Source organism: Phalacrocorax aristotelis, chromosome Z, assembly GCF_949628215.1.
Source record: "Phalacrocorax aristotelis chromosome Z, bGulAri2.1, whole genome shotgun sequence".
Classification (NCBI taxonomy): Eukaryota; Metazoa; Chordata; class Aves; order Suliformes; family Phalacrocoracidae; genus Phalacrocorax; species Phalacrocorax aristotelis.
The window spans coordinates 46,484,625-46,505,849 of record NC_134311.1 but is presented as its reverse complement, the minus strand read 5'-3'; the positions used below and the strand labels follow the sequence as shown (position 1 = coordinate 46,505,849).

Sequence of the window (21,225 nt, the reverse complement as noted above, 5' to 3'; positions counted from 1 at the left end):
CAGATGACAGAAGGCTTGCCAGCGTGACACCCACCTACAAGAAGGCCGGAAGGAGGATCCAGGGAACTACAGGCCTATCAGCTTGACCTCTGTACCGGGGAAGGTTATGGAGCAGTTCATCTTGAGTAGGCTCACCAAGCATGTTGTGCTGGTTTTGTCTGGGAAAGGGTTAATTCTCTTCACTGTAGTGCCTGCAGTAGTCATGGACCTTTCCAGCTTCCCATGCTCTGCCACATGGGCAAGAGGCTGGGAGGGGTGGGGCCACAGCCAAGACAGCTGACCTCTACTAGCCAATGGCATGTTCATTCCATAACATGTGATGCCATGACCAGTACATTAACAGGGGCAGTTGTGGGGGGGGGTGGGCAGGCAGTTGTGGTTCCAGGGCTGGTGGCATCAGGGTCAGCAGGTGGTGAGTGGCTGCGTCACGTGTGGTTTGTTTTGGTTGTTCCTTCCCCCTTCCCCACAGCACTGCCCCTAGTTTTGCCTCTCTCATTATTTTGCTTTTCATTACATTACTATTGTTGCTATTATTGATTCATTTTAATCATTAAACTGTTCTTATCTCAACCCATAAGCTTTATCCTTCTGATTCCCTCCCCCATCCCACCGGTGGGGGAGTGAGCGAGTGGCTGTGTGAGGCTGAGTTGCCAGCTAAATCACAACATGTGTGCAGGACAACCAGGGGATGAGGTCCAGTCAGTATGGCTTCATGAAAGGCAGGTCCCGCCTGACCAACCTGATCTCCTTTTATGACCAGGTGACCCGCCTAGTGGATGACGTAAAGGCTGTGGGTGTTATCTACCTGGATTTTAGTAAAGCCTTTGACACTGTCTCCCACAGCATTCTCCTAGAGAAGCTGGCAGCTCATGGCTTGGACGGGTGTACTCTTCACTGAGTAAAAAAGTGGCTGGATGGCCAAGTCCAGAGAGTTGTGGCGAACGGAGCTAAATCCAGTTGGCAGCTGGTCACAAGTGGGGTTCCCCAGGGCTCAGCGTTGGGGCCAGTCTTGTTTAATATCTTATCAATGATCTGGATAAGGGGATCGAGTGCACACTTAGTAAATTTGCAGAAGACAGCAAGTTGGGTGGGAGTGTTGATCTGCTGAAGTGTAGGAAGGCTCTGAAGAAGGACCTGGACAGGCTGGATCGATGGGCTGAGGCCAGCTGTATGAGGTTTAACAAGGCTTAGTTCTGGGTTCTGTACTTTGGTCACAAAACCCCCATGTAACTCTACAGGCTTCGGAAAGAGTGGTTGGAAAACTGCCTGTCAGAAAAGGACCTGGGGGTGCTGGCTGACAGCATGACAACATGAGCCAACAGTGTGCCAGGATGGCCAAGACGGCCAACAGCATCCTGGCTTGTATCAGGAATAGTGTGGCCAGCAGGAGCAGCGAAGTGATCGTGCCCCTGTACTTGACACTGGTGAGGCCACACCTTGAATACTGTGTTTAGTTTTGGGCCCCTCACTACAAGAAGGACATTGAGTCGCTGGGGCGTGTCCAAAAAAGGGCAACAAAGCTGATGAAGGGTCTAGAGAGCAAGTCTTACGAGGAGAGGTTGATGGAACTGGGGTTGCTTAGCCTGGAGAAGAGGCTGAGGGGAGACCTTATCACTCTCTACAACTACCTCAAAGGAGGTTGTAGTGAAGTGGGTGTTGGTCTCTTCTCCCAGGTCACTAGCAATAGAACAAGAGGAAATGGCTTCAAACTGCATCAGGGGAGGTTTAGATTGGATATTAGGCAAAATTTATTTACTGCAAGAGTGATCAGGCATTGGCACAGGCTGTCCAGAGAGGTGATGGAGTCACCATCCCTGGAGGTAAAGATGTGTAGACATGGCACTTCAGGGCATGGTTTAGGAGATATGGTAGTGTTGGGTTGATGGTTGGACTTGATGATCCTAGAGTTCTTTTCCAACCTTAATGATTCTATGATGATTTCAATGAATGAAAAAAAAAAAAAAAAAAAAAGAGGAGCTGTGTGTGAAATGTTTAGCTAGGTTTAATTTTCTTCCTCTGCCTGCTGAATTTTTACAACATAATGAACAAATATGAAAAACAAGTCAAGGAAAAGTGACAACCCAATCTCACCGTCAATCCATGAACCAGAGAGCTTTTGGTATGTGACAATATGATCATCATCACATGCAAAAGCTTTTTTCCACAAGTATGGAATAGATGTGATACCCTACCGCCTTGACAAATTCCATTTATATTATGTTATGTCCAGGAATCAAAAAGAATAGTGTATAAAAAAGCCCCAAACCTAAGAGTTTAAGGACCAGCTGCTTATGTTTAAGCCCAACTGTTTCAGTATTGATGCAACATAGCTAGAGCATGATGTCATCTGAAGGGCCAGCAGAACATACCCTGGTTGATCTTAAAAATATGTAGGGGTCTAGCCTCTCCTCTCTGAGTGTGCATAAATCCCATCAGTGGGGAAGGGAGCTGCTCACATGCAGAAACGAAGATAAAATAGACTAAATGACCATTGTGGATAGAGAGGTGTGTAAGTTCTACTAAAGAAAGAGACAACTATTTTCTTAATATTTACTTGTTCTTGCTACAACATAGAAGCTAGTTTTAAAAATTGAAGAATAGAAAGAATAGTCTTCTAATGCTTCCTGATTGCTTTTATATGATCCTATGGCGATAGAAATCATTCTTTTATTCCAGTCCTTCCATTCTCACCCTCTGTCTATTCATCCAACTGTCCATCCACTCCTTCCCCTCCTTCCTAGTCCTGTGGTTTGATATGCATATATAGAGATATTTGTATTGTATATAACTTACTATATATTTAATAGAAACTTTTCTTGTTTTAAAAGTTGCAGGGAGAATAAAACAAATGTAATAAAAGCTGTAGCTTATAAACAGAAGTGCAATACACATGTTTGCAGACACACAGAAAAGAATAATGACATTTATTATATAGCCAGTCACTTAAGAGGAAGGCACAATATATACTGTTCAGAATGCCAAGCAACAATGAAAACCTTAAAGTGATAAAACTCTCTCAATGTCATGGGAACACGATTGTCACTTGTCATTACTGTGCATCTCTCTATTTCTTCATGTATCTTAATCTGCCTATTCTTACATAATTCAATACATTTAATAATGTAGAAGATCAATTAATATTTACTGACCTGTCTCTGCTTCTCCGTGATGGGAACGCAGCATTACAGCCAGCCACTGTGCAGACATGCATCTCTTTTAAATGAACATTTCTGTAGTGAAGCTTCACACTATAGGAACTCTTGAAACTTTTCTTGCACACATAGCAGATCTTGGGGTCTGGGCTAGAGCACATTTCACCTTCTGGGGAGAACTTCTGAGGGCTACTGTAGTTAAATGTAGAAGCAAAACTTTCATGAAGGGCAGCCATACTGGCACTGCCTCCATTGTACAGTCCGTATTGGCTCATGTAGAACATATCATATGTAGGGTCTGTATACTCTTCCTTCACCTTAATGACATCTTGGTTGGAAGAGTCGTGATTTTCATCTGGTCTGTCACTGTGCATCATAGACTTTTCACCAGGTTCATGGAGGTGATCATCACCTTCCATGGATTCCTCACACAATTTGGGCTCTGATGACTCTGACTCATTTTCATAGTCTCTCTCATGCTCCTGATCTTCTGATGTCATGCTGTCTGCCCTTCTTATGTCTGGTCTGGAAATGCATCTGCTTCTGTCACTCTTGGAAAAGTCTTTCACAGACAGACCTGGGCTCATTTCCTCCTGAGAATGGCAGTGGTTGTCATGACCAATGTCATTCACCATCGTGCTGCTGTCATTCACCTCTTCATCTTCATCATCAAACTCATCAGCAGTATCGATAACTTCCTTTTCAATTTTAACTGGCATGCTCGACTTCCTTGGCTTCTTCTTGGGGGCAAGGTCAGCATTAGGCTCTGGGGTGGGCATCAGCACTGAAGGTACTGATGTCTCTGAAGGAGGAGGGGGATGCTGCTCCATGCTACTCACTGCTGGTATTATTGGACTAGTAGGGAGTGAGGTTGGAGGACTCACCATCTCTCCAGGAGTAAGTAAATTTCTGTAAAAAGGAGGAACAGGTTGGACAGTCTTTAAAGCTGGGAACACCAGCTGACTGGGAAGAGGGTTCTGTAGTACAGGATCTAAAGGGGGAGTGGTAAACGCCATCGGTGGACGCCCAGGGCTTGTTAAAGTTAGACTGGATTTTGTACTTGCTATGACCGGAGTAGCGGCACCTGATGTAGCTCGAATTAGATCTTTGTCGCGGTTATTCCTTAGCATAGGCATGTGGAGGCGGGGATTAGGGTTAGCACTGTGGCGATTGCGGCTTCTGAGAGAGCTGAAGACCATGTTGCAGCCCTCAATAGTGCACCGGTGCTTGATTTTCAGGTGAACGGCATTGTAGTGGATTTTAAGAGTACCTTTATCATAGAAAGTTTTGCCACACGCATTGCAAAACACTCTTCCTTTCCTAGAGGCTGACCCCATTCTCCTCATTCTGTGAATGCGGAACGAGCTTTTAGTGTGTTCTGTTTTTGATAAATCGTTGACAGGCGTAGGCGTCTGAACAGGAGAGACACAGGCTGGCTCAGTTTTGGGCTCCACATTTGTGATGCTGGTCAAAGCATTCCTGCTGGACGTTTGCTCGTTCTTAAAAGGCGTAGGGGAAACTTCAGATTCACTGCTCTCATTATATTCATTTTGGGTTGTAAGGCTTGGTTCACGGAGCCTCATTGCTGGCTGTTCCAGCAGGAGGCCATTTGGAGGCAGCCCCAGAAGTGGAGCAGAGACTGGATTTATGTACTGGAATGGAAGCAAGAATGCAAGGCTATTTGGGATGTTTTCAAAATGATGAATGCTGGAAGGGTTGCTGTTCTCCAGGTGAGCAAGGAGACTTGGGCTCCTGGTGCGATTATTGCTTTCAATAAAAGTCCTTATATCTGAATCTGTCTTTGAAGATGGCACAGCCACAGCCTGCCCTTCTTTTTCTTGAATTGCCATCAGCTCCACAATGGATTTGGTTTCTCCAAATCTCAGGAACTGCTGAAGGGTAATGATCTCTTCTTCCCTGGACATGATGGCCCAGCGGTCCAGCACCTTGCCTGCAGCATCCTAGAGGCCATATCAAAGAAACAACAAAGACAAACACAAAGAAAAAACTTATTGATTCTGCATAATTACTGAATTCAAAAGAAGGTGCTCTGCTGTCTGAACATGAAACACCAAGCTCAAAAAATAACATGCAAACAGCATTAATAGAACTCAACCAAAAAATGCAAACTTTCCAGCCATGCAAATACAATAATTAGAGTCACAGTCAGAGAAACTGAGTTTAATAATGTCAGACCAAACAAAATGTAGACTACAGGGCTCTGTGATCTAAAATGCTTTCAATACTTCCCTTTTAACAACAGTGATCTACGTACAATCCTACTGTTTAACGTACATTAGCGTAAAACATGAACTGTTGCTGTGCAATCCATTGTAAAATACAGAAAACTGTACCTTAATCTGTATTAAATGGTGACACTATAAGAAAGAGCTAAAAAAAAATGCATTTGACAGATTTGCTTCTTTAATATAAGCAGACATAAGACTGAAGTAGCTTACGGGCCATCTCATAAGAAATTTTGATGCAAGGCAAAAAATCTTAAAAGTAGCACATAACACTTGTACCTTACTCCTTTTTTTTTTCTTTTTTCCTTTTTTTTCCCCATGACAGCAACACTGAGAAACATATTCATTATAAACTTGCATCAAAAGGTAGAAATTAGGGCACTGGTTTTAAGCAGAACTGGGCTATTACTGGCAATTGATTGTAAGCTTGCAATCTTGGTATGGTTTAGACTGAAGAGATGACTTTTTTGCAGCCTTGTTATAAATGACAGCTAAAAATATGTAAAAAGTAAGCATCTGATGGATGTAGATAGCATAAATGTGTAAAAATGTTGTCTCTTAACATTGCCTTCTGATAGCAAGGGAAAAATCCAGAGAGAATACACATCAGTAATCACTAGACTATCTGTTGTTAAATATACATTAAAAAGCATTTCACACTTTCATTTTTGCTAGTAAGCATGAGATTTGCCTGAAGGTAGGACTTAAAAATTCTGCAATGTAATGTCAGGCAATCCATTCCAGCATGTATTGATAAAACCATATTAAAATACTTATATAACGAGTACAGCATTTTATTGGCATCTTTTCTTTTGGGCAAATGCTGGACATAACATCAGCACGGTAACTGTAACCAACAAGCACTGTTGTAGGCCATCAGATCAGAATTATTCCAATGCTTCTGTATGCATTAAACAGTTTGAAAGCCTTGCACGATGCTCCACCACACTGTCTCTGATCTTTTTAAATCTTGCATCTCAGCTTCAAACCCTTATCTGAACACTTTGGACTACATACTATTGCAAAAACCATTAGCTCTTGTTTGATTATGAAGCATACAAGTACATTTCTTGGTTTTTTCAGGTCTCATTTATTTATTTATTTTATTATTTTCAGTCTTCAGAGGACTGATTCATCTCTCCCCTCACATTTTCTAGAATACTGGAAAATGCAACTTGCCTGAAATAGTAAAGCATGTATTTATTTGATTACAGCTGGTTTTATTATTTCAGTTCTGATCTGTGTCACCTCTCTGGATACAGAGTTAATGATGAAGGTCAATGCCATGTATGTTTCAGTGCCTCAGATGCAACCGTAAAACCTTGAGAAAGGCTCCACACATGACCATTCACAATCAAACCCTACAAGACTATGAAACACTCAACAGAAATTAATGAAGGAAAATTTTACCCAGCTGACCCAGATGGAAAGCCCCATAAACCATCTCTGAGCAGAAAATGTTCCACATGTATTTACACAGTGATGAAGGAAACACTATGATGCAGATGCTCATCCTGGTTTGCAGCATTAGTCAGGAAATGTCCCCACCTTTGAACACCTTTAAGCACTGTGGACACCTGTAATTTCTATGCCCTCCCAGTTCTACGTGTCTGATGGAGCAGTATTTTACTGGCAGTTGGTGTTATCTAGTAGAAATAATCCAGAACACCAAAAAACTCCACCCAAAACCAAAACAAAGTGAAATAAAACAAAACCAAAATGGGGTGAGAGGAGGGAGAAAAAACCCACCACTACCACAAAAAATTAAAGAACAGGTTCATATTTTAAAGCTCTAAGACTATATTTTTTTCCCATCCAACTAACTTTGGCTACTCTGCCCATGAGTGTGACCTAAATCTTCTTACAACTACTTCTCACACAACTTCCAGCCATCCATACTGGTTCTGTGCTTCAGTAATTCCTACCTGGAACTGCAAAAGCAGACCTGGTTCAGATTTTAGTCTCCAGGCCTTTGCTGTCACCTCTGACTCAATCTATACACACACATTTCTAATCCCAAGCCACAAGTATTCATTCCTTCTAACTGTAACTTGCATTGTTTGAAGATGGAAATAACATCGTCTAATTTACACTGCTTACATATATTGAATTAGGATTCCTGTCTGCAGCCAGCTGCAGGCTGCTTTGTAAAGTACTACTGGTAGTAATTTGTTTTGTTTTTGCTTTAATTTGTAAATCACTCACAGGCTTATGTAACAGATGGATGCTTTACAAAAATGTATATTTAAGTAAATAAAAATTAAGCACAGCCAGCACGACAGTAACTCATGAGAATTCTAGGTACAGATCCAGTAACAGACTTCCACACATAAGCGGAAGGTGGTATCACACGGGCTCCCACCTAGTAGCAATGTACCCAGCTCCTTGCATTCACATAATCTAAATGGGGGGGGGGGGAGGGGCTCTCAGTATGCTTTGTGGGAGTTATTCCACAGTTTAACTCACAGAAGCCAGCAGCTGGCTACATGAGCTACCTCTCAATGAGACGCCACCTTTGTTTCATTTTGTTTAAGGATTTGCAATGAGAAGGGCCAGACCTTCAGCAGCTGCTAAGTCCCACTGACTGGAGAAACCGGTAGTCAGGGGTGTCGTTGTCATGGGGTTACCCGTGCTGTCACAGAAACAGCAGGGAATCTGAAAGCTGCTCTCAAATCATCCTTTTATATTCCTACTAGTTATATCAAGCTATATCTTGTTAATTTTCACTAGAAGTTGTTTTTTTTTTTTCCCCCAGCATAGGTAAAGAAAAATTGCATAGATGCCTATATTTCATAGAAAACACGCTACTTACGGATACTGTGTAGCATATACTTCAATATTTACATAATTATGGCTTTCCATAAATCATTGTAAGTATGTATTATTCAAAACTAGATAAAGAGCGAATAGGAATGTCATTTTTTGATAAAACTTAAAATTAACAAAAAATCTAACCATTATCCCCTTTGAATTAAGCTATAACTAGCTAGGGATCTCTCTGTATATGGTAATACTTGATTAGAGGTTCAAATCCTTTCTTACATGTAATCGATTTCTTGTTTCTTACAATCTCTCATGCTAAATTTTTTCCCCAAAGCCATTAAATCATATCCACATTTAAATATTTCATGACAAAAGGTTCCAATTTATATTACTTTTTTCATCTGATTAAGCCAAGGCTCCTGTGAGAATGTGTACAAGGAAGTCAGTGAGTATAAAGATACCACTGCACACTTACAGCTCTAAGCCAGACAGTAGACAAGTAAGCCCAACCCGTACAGCATACAGTGATGATCTTCATTCTTTGTCCATACAGCCTTGTTTTGTTTTATTTTATTTTATTTTATTTTATTTTATTTTATTTTATTTTATTTTATTTTATTTTATTTTATTTTATTTTATTTTATTTTATTTTATATGTGTGGGTGCCTCGCTCACAATTTCAGATGGAGCAAATCTTTTAATCTCTAAATCATATTAAATTAACCTCCAAGTATACAAGATATAACCTTGAATCTTTTTCTAACTCTGAACACACACCTCACTATTATTTGTACAGATACAGATTCACATACACACATACTACATTAGATCTATAAAGTAATGTCATGGTTAATCAATCCTGAACCTGCCTCCTCACTTTTGCTGACCGTACGTTAGGAAGAGGTGTGTCAGGATATGTTAAGGTACATCTTGTCTTAAACTTCTGGGTCAGACAGAACAAGTGATGGGTGTCAAGACAATTATCTTGGATTATACAAATGGGCTACAACAGAAGATGGACACAAAGATCACTCAGAATTTTAGGAGCTTAATTGGGAAGGATTGTGAAGATGAGTCCTCATTTCCTAAGGGCCTTTAGGCTTTATAAGTTTCAAGCTTTCAATTCAGCTTTCAAACCTCGCAGTGAAAAACTGCGTATTCAGAAAATGAGTCTATCCAAACATACACTATAAACATACAGTGTAAACCTTGAACTTTTGTTATGAAATCAGTTGTTTTAAATTCTCACTTCGTGTGAGAAGCTCCATTGACTCTTGTGCCTGCATTAGTTGCAGATAATTTTATGTCTATGCTCACACAGACACATGCATGTACATACACATACACACCACAGACTTTCTGCAGTTCTATTTTTATCTTACTAATTAACTTCTTGGTATAGGTAAAATGTATACATACACCTGGCTGAATACATAGTGGCAGATGATTATACAAGAGTTAAGATTAATAGAAAGGTTAAAAAAAGTGAAAATTGCTTCTTAAACAAGCCTTATGTTCTGGGAAGTACTCAAAGATTATTGTTGGGCACTACTGTGATAACTTCTGAGAATCACTCAATGTTATACAGAAAAATACATTGCTAGCTTTCACATTTTAGCAAGTTTGCATATGCACCATAAACTGACGCTTTTGATGCATATCAGCTAAGTATCCATGTTACAAAATATTACATAGGTACACGTTTGATTAAATGATTGTGCAAGCCTAGTGTTTACCACAAATCTGCTCCTATAAGACCTTCTTAAAGAGCTATGTACTTCTAGCTGATCTCAAAGAAACATTTTGAGTGCAGCTGTGGCAGTTGAAAAGCAGTCTGAAAGATATTCATTTGGTCATACTATAATTGCAGAGGATGGTTTTAATTAGGGTGCAGACGGAAAAAAAAATCAACATTTGTTTCTAATAAAGAAAAGCCTACATAATTTCCATGATTTAGGGTTTGCTGTTTTTGTTTGGCTCAATTTCCCAGGAGCATCTCTTTGCTTCCCAATTAAATTTCAAGTTGTTACACTATTGGTAGTCCTACTACTCCTGGGTTAAAAGTTACCAAAAGTGTGCAGCAGCACACCATCTCACATTAGTACAGATGGGGCAATGTGCAACACCTCTTGCTCATTTTGGTTAACTCCCACTGACCTCAGTAGGATTAAGCCCTGTATCTAGTTTTCCATATAAACATACACTCACACATACGATCACATATTCGTTTTCCTGATAGGCGTCTTTACCATGCTGAACCTAACTCACCTTTGCGCCTGTAAATGTGAAGAAAATGTGTGCATACTTGCTCACCATTATACACATGCAACCAATGAGATTTAACACATCCAGCCTGCAACAAGCCATGGTTAAAATTTTTTTCCCCCATCTGTCACTTCCCATCCACCTCCCACCAGCCCCCCTTCACCAAGTGAAACCATATGAACAAACTCATGTTTAAGTGTCAGCAGTCCTTTCCTTGAGTTATACTGCTGCAGCAGGAACAAACACAGTGCAGCACTACTGAGTCCTCAGTCAATAATGGAAATCTTTATCTTTTGGCTTCACTACAGCCTGCGCTCTGCTAGAAAAATCAAAAGCTATAGATCTTCTTCCTTTCTGTCATCCCCTTTCTCTTACCTGTTGGATTTGTTTTCTTTGTTCCAAAAGGCACAGGGTATGCATGAGGATACCAGCATGTTACAGCAGGGGAAAAGAAGGTGGCTGCCTTTCCCCAAAGTATCACTGAGAATGACACTGGCAGTATATATTCAAATGAACAGTAACAAAAAGGAGATTTTATTTACTTATATGCATGATTATTTTACTTTTGTTGCCAGGTTTATAATGGTACTTGCTCTGGTTGCTCCTTAGACTCCATGTCTCCTTATGCATTCAGCAGCAAAAAGCATTGCATTTTGACCAAAAGGACACCCATAGGCCTTTGCAAACTTTACTAACTGATATTGTAGATACTAGGTCAAATCTGGCTTCACTTTAGATCCAGTGTAATTGCACTTTAAATCCAGAGTAATTCCAGTGACCACACTGGAAAATAATTTTGACATAACTTAGCCCTGAAATAAGATGTGGAGCCAAATCTGTTTGAATATATATTGGGGGCATACCACCATGGTGGAGCACAGCGGCTGTCTAACGACGCACAGGAGCACTGCTCCATGGTTTCGGAGTGAAAGTGAGGAACACCATGTCCTGCTGAATCTGCAGATGGAACGTAAGGAGGTGGAATGCAATAACCGCAGCTGAAACCTAGCCAGGATACCGCCGTTAACCACCCACGCTCTTGCTAAATGGCCTACAGGGTCTTTACTGACCAAAAGTATGCAGGTCCTCTGTTTTATATCTCATCCCAAAGACATATGCCAGGAGCACAGACCCCTACACAAACAACCTGCTGGAGCGCTGATATGCAGGGAGAAGTATGAAAATACTGGACACCCAACACAAGACTGCTTTTGGGGACTGAAGTTCCTCATAGGGCACCCCAATTACCCTTTTCATTTTTCAGATTCACCAACCTTAAAATACATTTTATAGCACTGCCCTGAAAGGTGATGACGCTCTGTCAAATGCCAGCTATAAAGCATCTGTGCAAACTGGGGCTAGGGGAGAGAGTCTCTTACTGTTTTCAGAAAAGAAACATTAATTTGAACTCCTTCCTGCTCTTCATGAATGTGTATTCACCTCTGCAACTCCAGTAAAACTATTAGGATGCAAGAGCACTTGTTTAAATGCTTCTTCTGATTTTTAAAACATATTGTTTGACTTTTGATAAAATATTCACTTTGTTATGGAATGCTCTTGATTATGGACCAGATACGAATGTATAATTCACAAGATGATGACTTTTTTTCTTTTCTGAATAACACTGCATAGAGCATTTTTATTTTTAAAACTATGATAGATCACTGTGGGGTTACAACGTATTTAATCACAGCAGCTCGAGCTTCATTTAATCATAGCAACTACATCAAGCTGAGCCTCTTTACAATAGGGTGCCTGACAAGTTTCTTCACAGTGAACTGTCCACACTTGGAGGAAAATAATCTAAGCACAGCCAGAGCCTGATACTCTTTTTGCATTTACTAGTTTTACAGTAGTATAACACCTATGATGTCAACAAAATTTGCTTTGATTTACAACTGTCATCTTGGTGACAACTATTAAATGGCAATTTCTGTCAACTAATTGATAAGAGCAGAATTCCCATTAGCATGGATACACATTGATTCGGTAGCTTTAAGAGGATCCACAGTTATCTTTCAGCAGTTGTCATTATTTCATTATTGACATTTATTTTGAAGTACCAGTGCCACTTCCCAAGTATTTTGCCACTCTCCCCCCGAGAACTGCACAAATGTTCAAATGCAAACATTTATTCCCTTCACCATCAGGTCTGGTTGAGACTTTCAAAAGATTTCCAAAGACTTTCCTAAATGAGGAGTTAATGTGAGGTCACCAGATGATTTATGGAATCTGCTCACAGAAATATTTTTAATGTGCACTGAAGGTGAGGCATTTTTTGTCACATTCATCAAAAGGTAGCATATCAAGATTTTATAGAAATTGGGTATTCAAATTACTTAAACAACTTTGAAAGCCACAACTTTTGACCCTAAGTACAGAGGCATATTTTGACACCTTTGCTTCTCTGCAACCTGTGAGAGTGGAAAATTCATTGAAATGTCTCTGAAGAAGGTTTGCCACTAACTTGTGGCAAGTAACAGAGTGTTTGCCCTTAGGCAGACATGATTCCTAGAGGCAACCAAACCACCAAGCGCACGGTATATGAAGACAAAAATTTTAGACTATGAGGTGTCACAAGGACTTTTCAGGATAGGATGTAAACAGAAACACAAACATAGCAAACCACTGAAATAATTCCAGCTATAAATTAATTTTACAATACAATTTTGCATGTAAGTGGGTAGGAAATACCCAGCATATGTATAACTTGTGCTGATTTTGGCTGGGATACAGTTTAATTTTCTTCATAGTAGCTAATATGGGGCTATGTTTTGGATTCGTGCTGAAAACAGTGTTGGTTACACAGAGATGTTTTTGTTATTGGTGAGCAGCGCTTACACATAGTCAAGGTCTTTTCTGCTTCTCACCCCACCCCACCAATGAGTGGGCTGGGGGTGCACAAGAGGCTGGGAGGAGACACAGCCAGGACAGCTTACCCAAACTGACCAAAGGGATATTCTACACCACATGACATCATGCTCAGCATCTAAAGCTGGGTGAAGAAGAAGGAAGTGGGGGGATGTTCAGAGTGATGGCATTTGTCTTCCCAGGTTAAGTGTAATGGAGCCCTGCTTTCCTGGAGATGACTGAATACCTGCCTGCCAATGGGAAGTAGTGAATTAATTCCTTGTTCTGCTTTGCTTGCATGCATGGCTTTTGCTTTACCTATTAAACTGTCTTTATCTCAGATGAGTTTTCTCACTTTCACTCTTCCAATTCTCTCCCCCATTCCACCTGGGGGAAGTGAGCGAGTGGTGCGTAATTGCTGACTGGGGTTAAACCATGACATAACCACAGAAATTATTGATATTCATACTCACTTTTGGCAATTTTTACATATACAGTTGCCCGTTTTGGATGCCATGTAAGAAAATTTGCCTTGATACTACCAGTTCCTGAAACTGCTTGTCGTTTTACTGGTTGGTGTCAGTGATGCGCAACTGACTGAGAAGTAAAGTTATGTTTTCTATGCTCTGGCAGTCTTTCAGTAAAACTAGTAAGCTAATTAAGCCCCTCCTTCTGAGCTTCAGTTTCACTAGTACTGAAAGAATGACACATAATTTTTATGAGAAACAGGAAACATTCACAAAGAGCACCGATGAGGTATTGTATTTGCAATACACAGAGCTGCAAGAGACAACCAGCCTCTCTTCAGTGATGACCATCCCCAATGCACAATGTGATAATATAAACAAATAATGTCTGTCATCCTTGCTCCATCTAACATGGACTGCACCAAAAGCAGGGCAAAACAACTAGCGGTCAAGTCAAGTCAGATTATCAGATGGTCCTTTTCTCACTTTAAATCTAAACTGACTAAAGCTATAACCCTAACTGGAAAATGTAAGCAAGAAAAGCTGAGTCTTCCCTGGCTTGTAAGTAAAACTTCCAAAGAAGTCAGTAAGAAATTTGCCTAACCAGGGTGTTGTAAGGAATTGAGAAGTTGACCAAGGACAAAAACACTGGAGTAAAAGCACCAATAGGTTATACTCATAAACTGGATTTCATTACATGCTTCGTTTTCTGATTGAACACAAATTGTGCCTCAACAGGGGATTTGGCTGTACTATATGCTGGGTGTACGATTGGCAGCAGAACCAGGAGATTTATTTCCATCTTTAATATTCATTAGGGGACTATGCATTATTACTTGCAATATATACAAAGCAATCTTAATGAGGCCTTTTTCCTTTGACTGCTTACCTAAAAAATTTACAAAAAAACCAGGTGTGTCATAGGTGGCAATGTGATGCAAAATGGGGAGACAGCAGGGTGCAGAAGTGACACCAAAACGGCAAAGGTCATTGGAACATAAAAATGCTATGGTACGTGAAGTGAGCTGTCTGTTTGCACATATTAGAGGCACTGAAATGCAAAAGAAAGTGGGGGAAATTATATTACAGTGTACAAAGTAATAATAACTGTGCCTGCATGTCTTAATACCCTCTTGTCCCAGCAGCCCTGACTTTCTAGGCAGCCCACTTCTCCACATTAACAGTAGTCATTTGGAGAGCAGCAAACGTGCCATTAGAAGCACTTTTACAAGTGTATATTCATCCACCAATTAGCTTAATGTGGCCGCTTTCTGCATATTTTCTATCCAGGCTTGCACAAATCTTATTAATATTTCCCCCTAGCGCTTTGACAGATTACCTTGTCATTATGCATCCTGGAGCCTTTTAAACAATATGGGTAAACTACTGTTTGCGAGGTTAATGACAATTATCCCCTAATTACTGCATAAGTCACTCAGTCCACTTTATCTCATAGGCAGGGTTCTGCTCTGTGTATCTGCCATTGTGTCACTGTAAATGAATCTTGTATAGCTATGTTTATCTGTCGTTGCCTTGTAAATTACACTGACAGAAGAATGAACAAATTACTGTGTGTCATCACTAAAATATGGCTTCTGATAAAAAAAAGTCCCACAAGCACAGCACTTGAATTTTAGCCTGATCACAATTAGTAAACACATATTGAATGTTTTAGGAGATATATTTAGAAGTGGATGGGACACAGTGTGGTGGAAGAAGGCTCTGAACTGGTAAGCCTAAAGGCGGTAAAACAGAAGAAATATAGAAAGTTACTGTAGTAGTAATTCCATGATCACCTCCTGAGAACTATTCTGCTAATTTAACAGTTGATAGATAAGCCAGTGGTATTTTTCCAAACAACTTCATATTCAGGGCAGTGCTGAATTCCACAATTTCTATTCTTTCTGACCACAGCCACATAGGACTTTTTTTTTAGCTGAGAAATCCAAACACAAGTTGGAAAGAAGTAGCATCCATGAAACCACAGGCAATGCTAATTTAATGGATGCATTTCAGAACAGTATCAAAGAAGATGAATAATTTGGATTGTGTCTGCCCTGACCAGTCCCAGTGACTCCAACAGGACTCCTCAGTGCACAAGGCAGACCAGTATTTGGCAGGCAGCACTTAAGTCAATGGATTGATTAAAAAACAAATTAAAAAATTAAATTAGCACATTGCCTACTGTTTTCCACAATGCCTGCACTTTAAGTCACCTCCTTGGTGTAATTATTGTTCAACAAAAGTAGAGAAAAAATTCTGAGTTCAATTCACCCTCCATAGATTGAGGTAGTTCTACCTCAGGAGAGGAATGCAGAATTGGCAAATACCAACTTCCTGGTATATTCAATTTTCAGAAGCCATTTCCAGTCCCAGTTAAGAGTACTCTACTGGTAGGACATCACTGGGACTAGATATGTCCTGCATATCGCCTATGTATGAGAAAGAAAGTTGACTTGTTATTGACCTCGATTTCTTCTTTCACCAAAGACAGCTCATGGGCTTCAACAAGAAACACATACATAGTCAGTGCTCAGAAGCAAAATAAGTCTACGTTAAGGAACATTAAAACAAAAGCTGATTTTTAAATAATGTTTCTTCCTGTATTGGTCTTGGAGACGTAACTGATTGATAGCCCTAGGAACCACAGTCCTTTGCAAATAATACAACAGAGACAGTGCATTTCCACTCTGTCCTGGGAAGGTCCCTTCCTGAGTCAGAGAAGGCCTTTTAGGAATGGTTTTATATTGCAAAGAGCTAGTAGTGAGTGTGCTTCTTATTGTGACTTAGGCTACAAATTTAATTTCCTCAAGCTCAGTACAGTCACAGCACATGAACTTCCTCTCACCACTGGCTTGAGCAGTAACTGAATCCTCTCCCTCTTCCTCAGATCTGACATTTAACTCTTAGAGCAAAGGTATTTCCCTGCTTGCCAGGGAAATAGATGATTCCTGGTGTGAGATGCTCTTTTAGCTACTTGGACGAAAGAGCCTGCTGCGCAGCTTGCAGGAAAACCAATGCATAACAATGGGTATGTCAACGTTGCACCCTGCAATGAGGTTACACAGTAATGCATTTTTTTCAGCTGCGGGGACACACTTTATACACATATATGATACATTCACAAATGATATATGCATTGATATGATAATGTTACATATTTTAATATTTCAAATGTATTTGATTTGCCATATATTTTACACATGTCCTCACTGAGCAAACCTTCCCATTTTATATACATCCTAAAACATGTTCCGCAGCAGCTTCTGATTGGTGCAGTACAAAAAAATGAAGCAGGAGGACAACATGTAAATTAGAGCAGAACTATGATTCGTGAAGGGTAGCAATACAAGACTGTTTAAGCTGCTGTACAAGAAAAAGGAAATGGCAGAATTCTCCCAAAACTGGTGATTATTTACTGCAATTCAGCAGGTTAAACCAACACTGAAAATCTTTTTATTGTAGTCAAGTGTACATTTATTTCGCTGGATTATGATAGTGTCATATCCAGAAAGAATGGACAGACTGAGATATTACAAAATTACTGATATTACTGTAAATAACAGTGGTTTAAATGGAACATGGATGAGCACCTCTGACTATGCTCTCAGTATAGGTTGGAAGAATAAGCTGTAGTGAAATGGTTAGAAAATATAACAGCCATCACTGCCACAGATAACTGAAAAGACTGATCGATTTTGAGTAAGCACTACCTCAAGGGTTTTGGTCCCACTAGGATTGATCTTTGTGTCTGTCCTGTGTTCAGTCAATGCAACTTTCAGCAGGGTACCCACCACAGAAATAAATGGAAGTGCTGCAGTAACCCTCCACCCTCCCTCTAAGTATGTTATTTTCTCCCTATGCTGAAGGAAAAGTAAAACCAATGTGGCTGGTGGTAAAGTGCTAGGCAACAGGTGGTTTAAAATGTTTAAGGAGACAGAACAATGCTATTGCCATGTACAATATTATTTGAAAAAATGCATTTCCAAATGATTAATATTTCTCTTTGAATCTGGATGTTCTTTGACCTCTGACCTTTGTTAACAGCAGAGAAACTCTGCAAGACAGAGACAAGTGTTATACAGTTGTAATAGGTAAACTGGCAGTCCCATCAAATGAAAGCAAGGATTAATACATGTTTTCTATGCAGGCAAGTGTGGACCCTAAATGCAACATTAACCTTTAAGGGCAGGGAAGCAATGCTGGCTGCTTCTGGGGAAAACTGAGACTGGTTTCGCTGAACAATTTTTATGAAAAACCCTGGCAACATAACAGAATGAAATTAGGTGACAACTAAGAAAGCAGCTAGAAAAAAACATAGTTATTCATGCCAGTTAGGATCTTTAAAAACATTCTATGTACTGTGCAAATTTTGCTTTTGCACATTTTGGGTTTCATCGGCTTTCTTCGAACAATCTCTAGAGATACAGAGTTACTTGCAGAGAACTCTATTCATTAAGGAATATTATTTACATAGGTATTATTCAGCTTTGCCTGAGATCTTTTACATTTAAATGAAACTATGTACCTTTGATCTAAAACTGATTAAAAAAGCTAAGTGGTACTTCATTTGGACATAGATCAGCAGGTGGTAAAGGTTGAGGTAAGCAAGAAAAACACTATAAAATTTAAAATGTACATGGTGTTAACAAGACAGTTCAGTCACAACATTACTTACAAGAGGAAATTCTGAAGAGGAATGTGAACATTTAGAATTATTCTAAACCCATTATTTTTGTGTATCAATTATTCATCATTTCAACAGAATTTCGTACACTGTGGAGTTTTAGCTACCATTTTCAGCTCTCAACAACAGTACAGGAAGAATAGAGCACATTTTTCACAAGAAATTGATGTTGAGGAGGACATTGGAAGTTATGATTCATACCCACAGCATAGAATGGACAGAAGAATAAGCAACAGAATGTTAAATGTTGGAGATTAACAAGCGCTGTTTGCTGGCCTAACCCTCTGTTTAGGCAAAACTCCCTTTTTCCAAGCATAATGGAAGTGCTGCTTCAGTAAATTCTTCAAAGTCGAGCCATACCAAGGCCTGTGCTGCTGCTCTCATTCTTCCAGTCAAATGGCCTGGTATGGTATGATGGCCATGAGCATGTAAGTGACCTCAGTTCATGTGCAAAAAGCCTTTATTATTTTTGATCATTGTGCAGCTCCAGAGTTAATGTTTGAAGTACAGGTGCAAGTGACCTGAACACTTGGAAATGCAAACAGAGTGATCAAACTATACTTATTCTTAGGGTTTAAATAAGGACCTAAAACATTAACAGAAATCTCATGAACTACAAACATTTGTCACCTGAAAAGAAAACCCATCTTCTTGCATTTTGAATGCCTTTTCATATTGTAATCTCAGAGAAAGTGGTGGAGGTGGGCAACCCCGAGGAAACTGAAGCTTTAATCCTAGACTCTCCAGCCACTTCTTGTGTATTCTGGACAAATCACAGTCCTTCCATGTCTCAGATTCTTTACTTTAAAATGGACATAGAAAACATTTCCCTTTACTTCATGACGACGTTGCAATGAAAAACATGCCACATGTTTTGAAAGGCTGAAGTCAGTGGAGCCCTACATATATGTAACCTTGAATAAAGAGTTTACTGTGAACTTGACCTGCCTTTATGAACATTCAAATAACTCTGTCCTGCAGCAAGGTTTTAAATGAACTGAGCTACAGAAGAACTGAAAAGAAAAAGACAGACTTAGAAAAAGCCTATCTATAGAGTTGCAGTAACATTCAGTTGCTTTTTCAGTGGACAACAGTGGGACATGGACAGGAAGATTAACTTCTACTATATTCGGGCACATAAGCTACATTCAGTCAATGAACACCTTTTCTAGTTCATTCTTTCAGAGAATGACCTTTATTACACTACCTTGTGATTGTTTCATTCATGCTTATTATGTTCAGAGCTTCCCAAGTGAAATAATTCTCAAATAAAAATACCAAACCCACTTCCCCAAATGGACACCAATAAACTGTCATTAGATTACTTGCAGCGCAGCAAACTCTGAAGGAAATAACAGTGCTCATACTTACGAGTTTCTTTTGATAACTTTACAAGCCACCCTCTTCCCCCAGGGGACAGACCACTTAATACAGAAGAGACTCCCCTGAATACAAATATTGGTTGCAAAGCAAATAAAATGAATTATTTTCATGAAGAGAGCAGTAAGAACAGCTTGGCAAAATGCAAGCAAAAACTAACTTTTAATGTCTTTGGCACATCTCTGGCTCTTAGAAACGGCATCCAAAGTTGGTCCAAGAGTGGTTGATAAAGCAGGCTTACAGCTGCCTTTCAACTTTCACTTTTTAATAATAAAAAATCAATATATGGAGGATTACAAGCCTCTTGGTTTTGATTTTGTATATCAAAAACAAAAGATGACAAGGTTATGGTGGTTTATGAAAATCCTTAGGCCACAGCCATGATGATGCAAATATTTTATACCCTATTTATTTACTGCACTCTACCGAGAGAATGAAATAAATTATTAAAATAAAATTATCTTTTTTACATATATATATATCTCTATATATATCTTACATGTAAACACAATCCTGAATATGCATTCTAAAACCCAGAAATTTAACACATTACAGTTCAGACCCTAAGCTAATCATAAATGTCTATTTTAAAATAAAACAAGGAACAGTTTAGATAGCAACCTGCACACAGATGTAATTGCTCATATGGGGCCAAATGCACTGTGAATTACACTACGGAGTGAAGGGAAAGTAGCACAGTGTACAAAAGAATGAACCAACTGAATCTCTTAGCAATCACAGACTCTCAGCTGTTCCTCAGTGATGGCAACGTCTGAAATGAAACTGTTCAAACAGTTTTGTAAAGGAAATAAGACTCTTGCTTACATTGTTCACAGACAGACCAACTGAGCTTGGATCAATCATGACAATAACACAGAAAATCTTGTATAGACAGAAGGACATATTCTTGCAATCTTGAAGACGGCAAATAGGAACTGAAGACTGCAAGCCAATGTCAGTTTTGCCCACATAGGATAGTAAGGTCAGACCTCCAGAGGGATCTGTAAAACTCAGGGTAAATGGAGTTGTTGTTTTAAACATACCTGTATGTCTTGCAGTCCTCTTAGCAAGAAATGATAACTGCCAAGTCATTAGAAAGGTAACATTAGTGTTGTTATGTGATCAACTCCCAGAATTGTTCTCTACATTTTTTCTTAAGTGAACTACAGAGTAATTAATTCAATTTGGTGGAGCTAAACAGGCAAGGTTACCTATAACTTGGTGGTCTCAATCCGCATGAGCTTGAAGGAGGGGACCACACCTTCTAAAATCCATTAATCAAATTAAATTACTATGCAGGATTCACCATAGGAACATCACAGCAGTGTGAGAATGTTTAAAGAATTACATTGTGGGATACACATAGCAGCAAGGACAGAGAAAACAGCAGCAGCAGTAGGTCAGAACATGCAGTA

At 39.6% G+C, this 21,225-nt stretch overlaps 1 protein-coding gene across 12 annotated transcripts in view; it reads right to left on the bottom strand.

The window, feature by feature from the left end:
- BNC2 (basonuclin zinc finger protein 2) overlaps nucleotides 1-21,225 on the bottom strand; it is a 333,471-nt gene that overhangs the window by 27,937 nt on the left and 284,309 nt on the right. For all 12 annotated transcript variants that reach the window (XR_012658054.1, XM_075079226.1, XM_075079227.1 and 9 more), the window contains one exon: nucleotides 3,150-5,113. Coding sequence is in view for 11 of the 12 variants with exons in the window: in XM_075079226.1 (XP_074935327.1) it covers nucleotides 3,150-5,113 (1,964 nt within the window). In the remaining variant the exon portion in view is untranslated. The remainder of the gene's footprint in view (nucleotides 1-3,149; nucleotides 5,114-21,225) is intronic.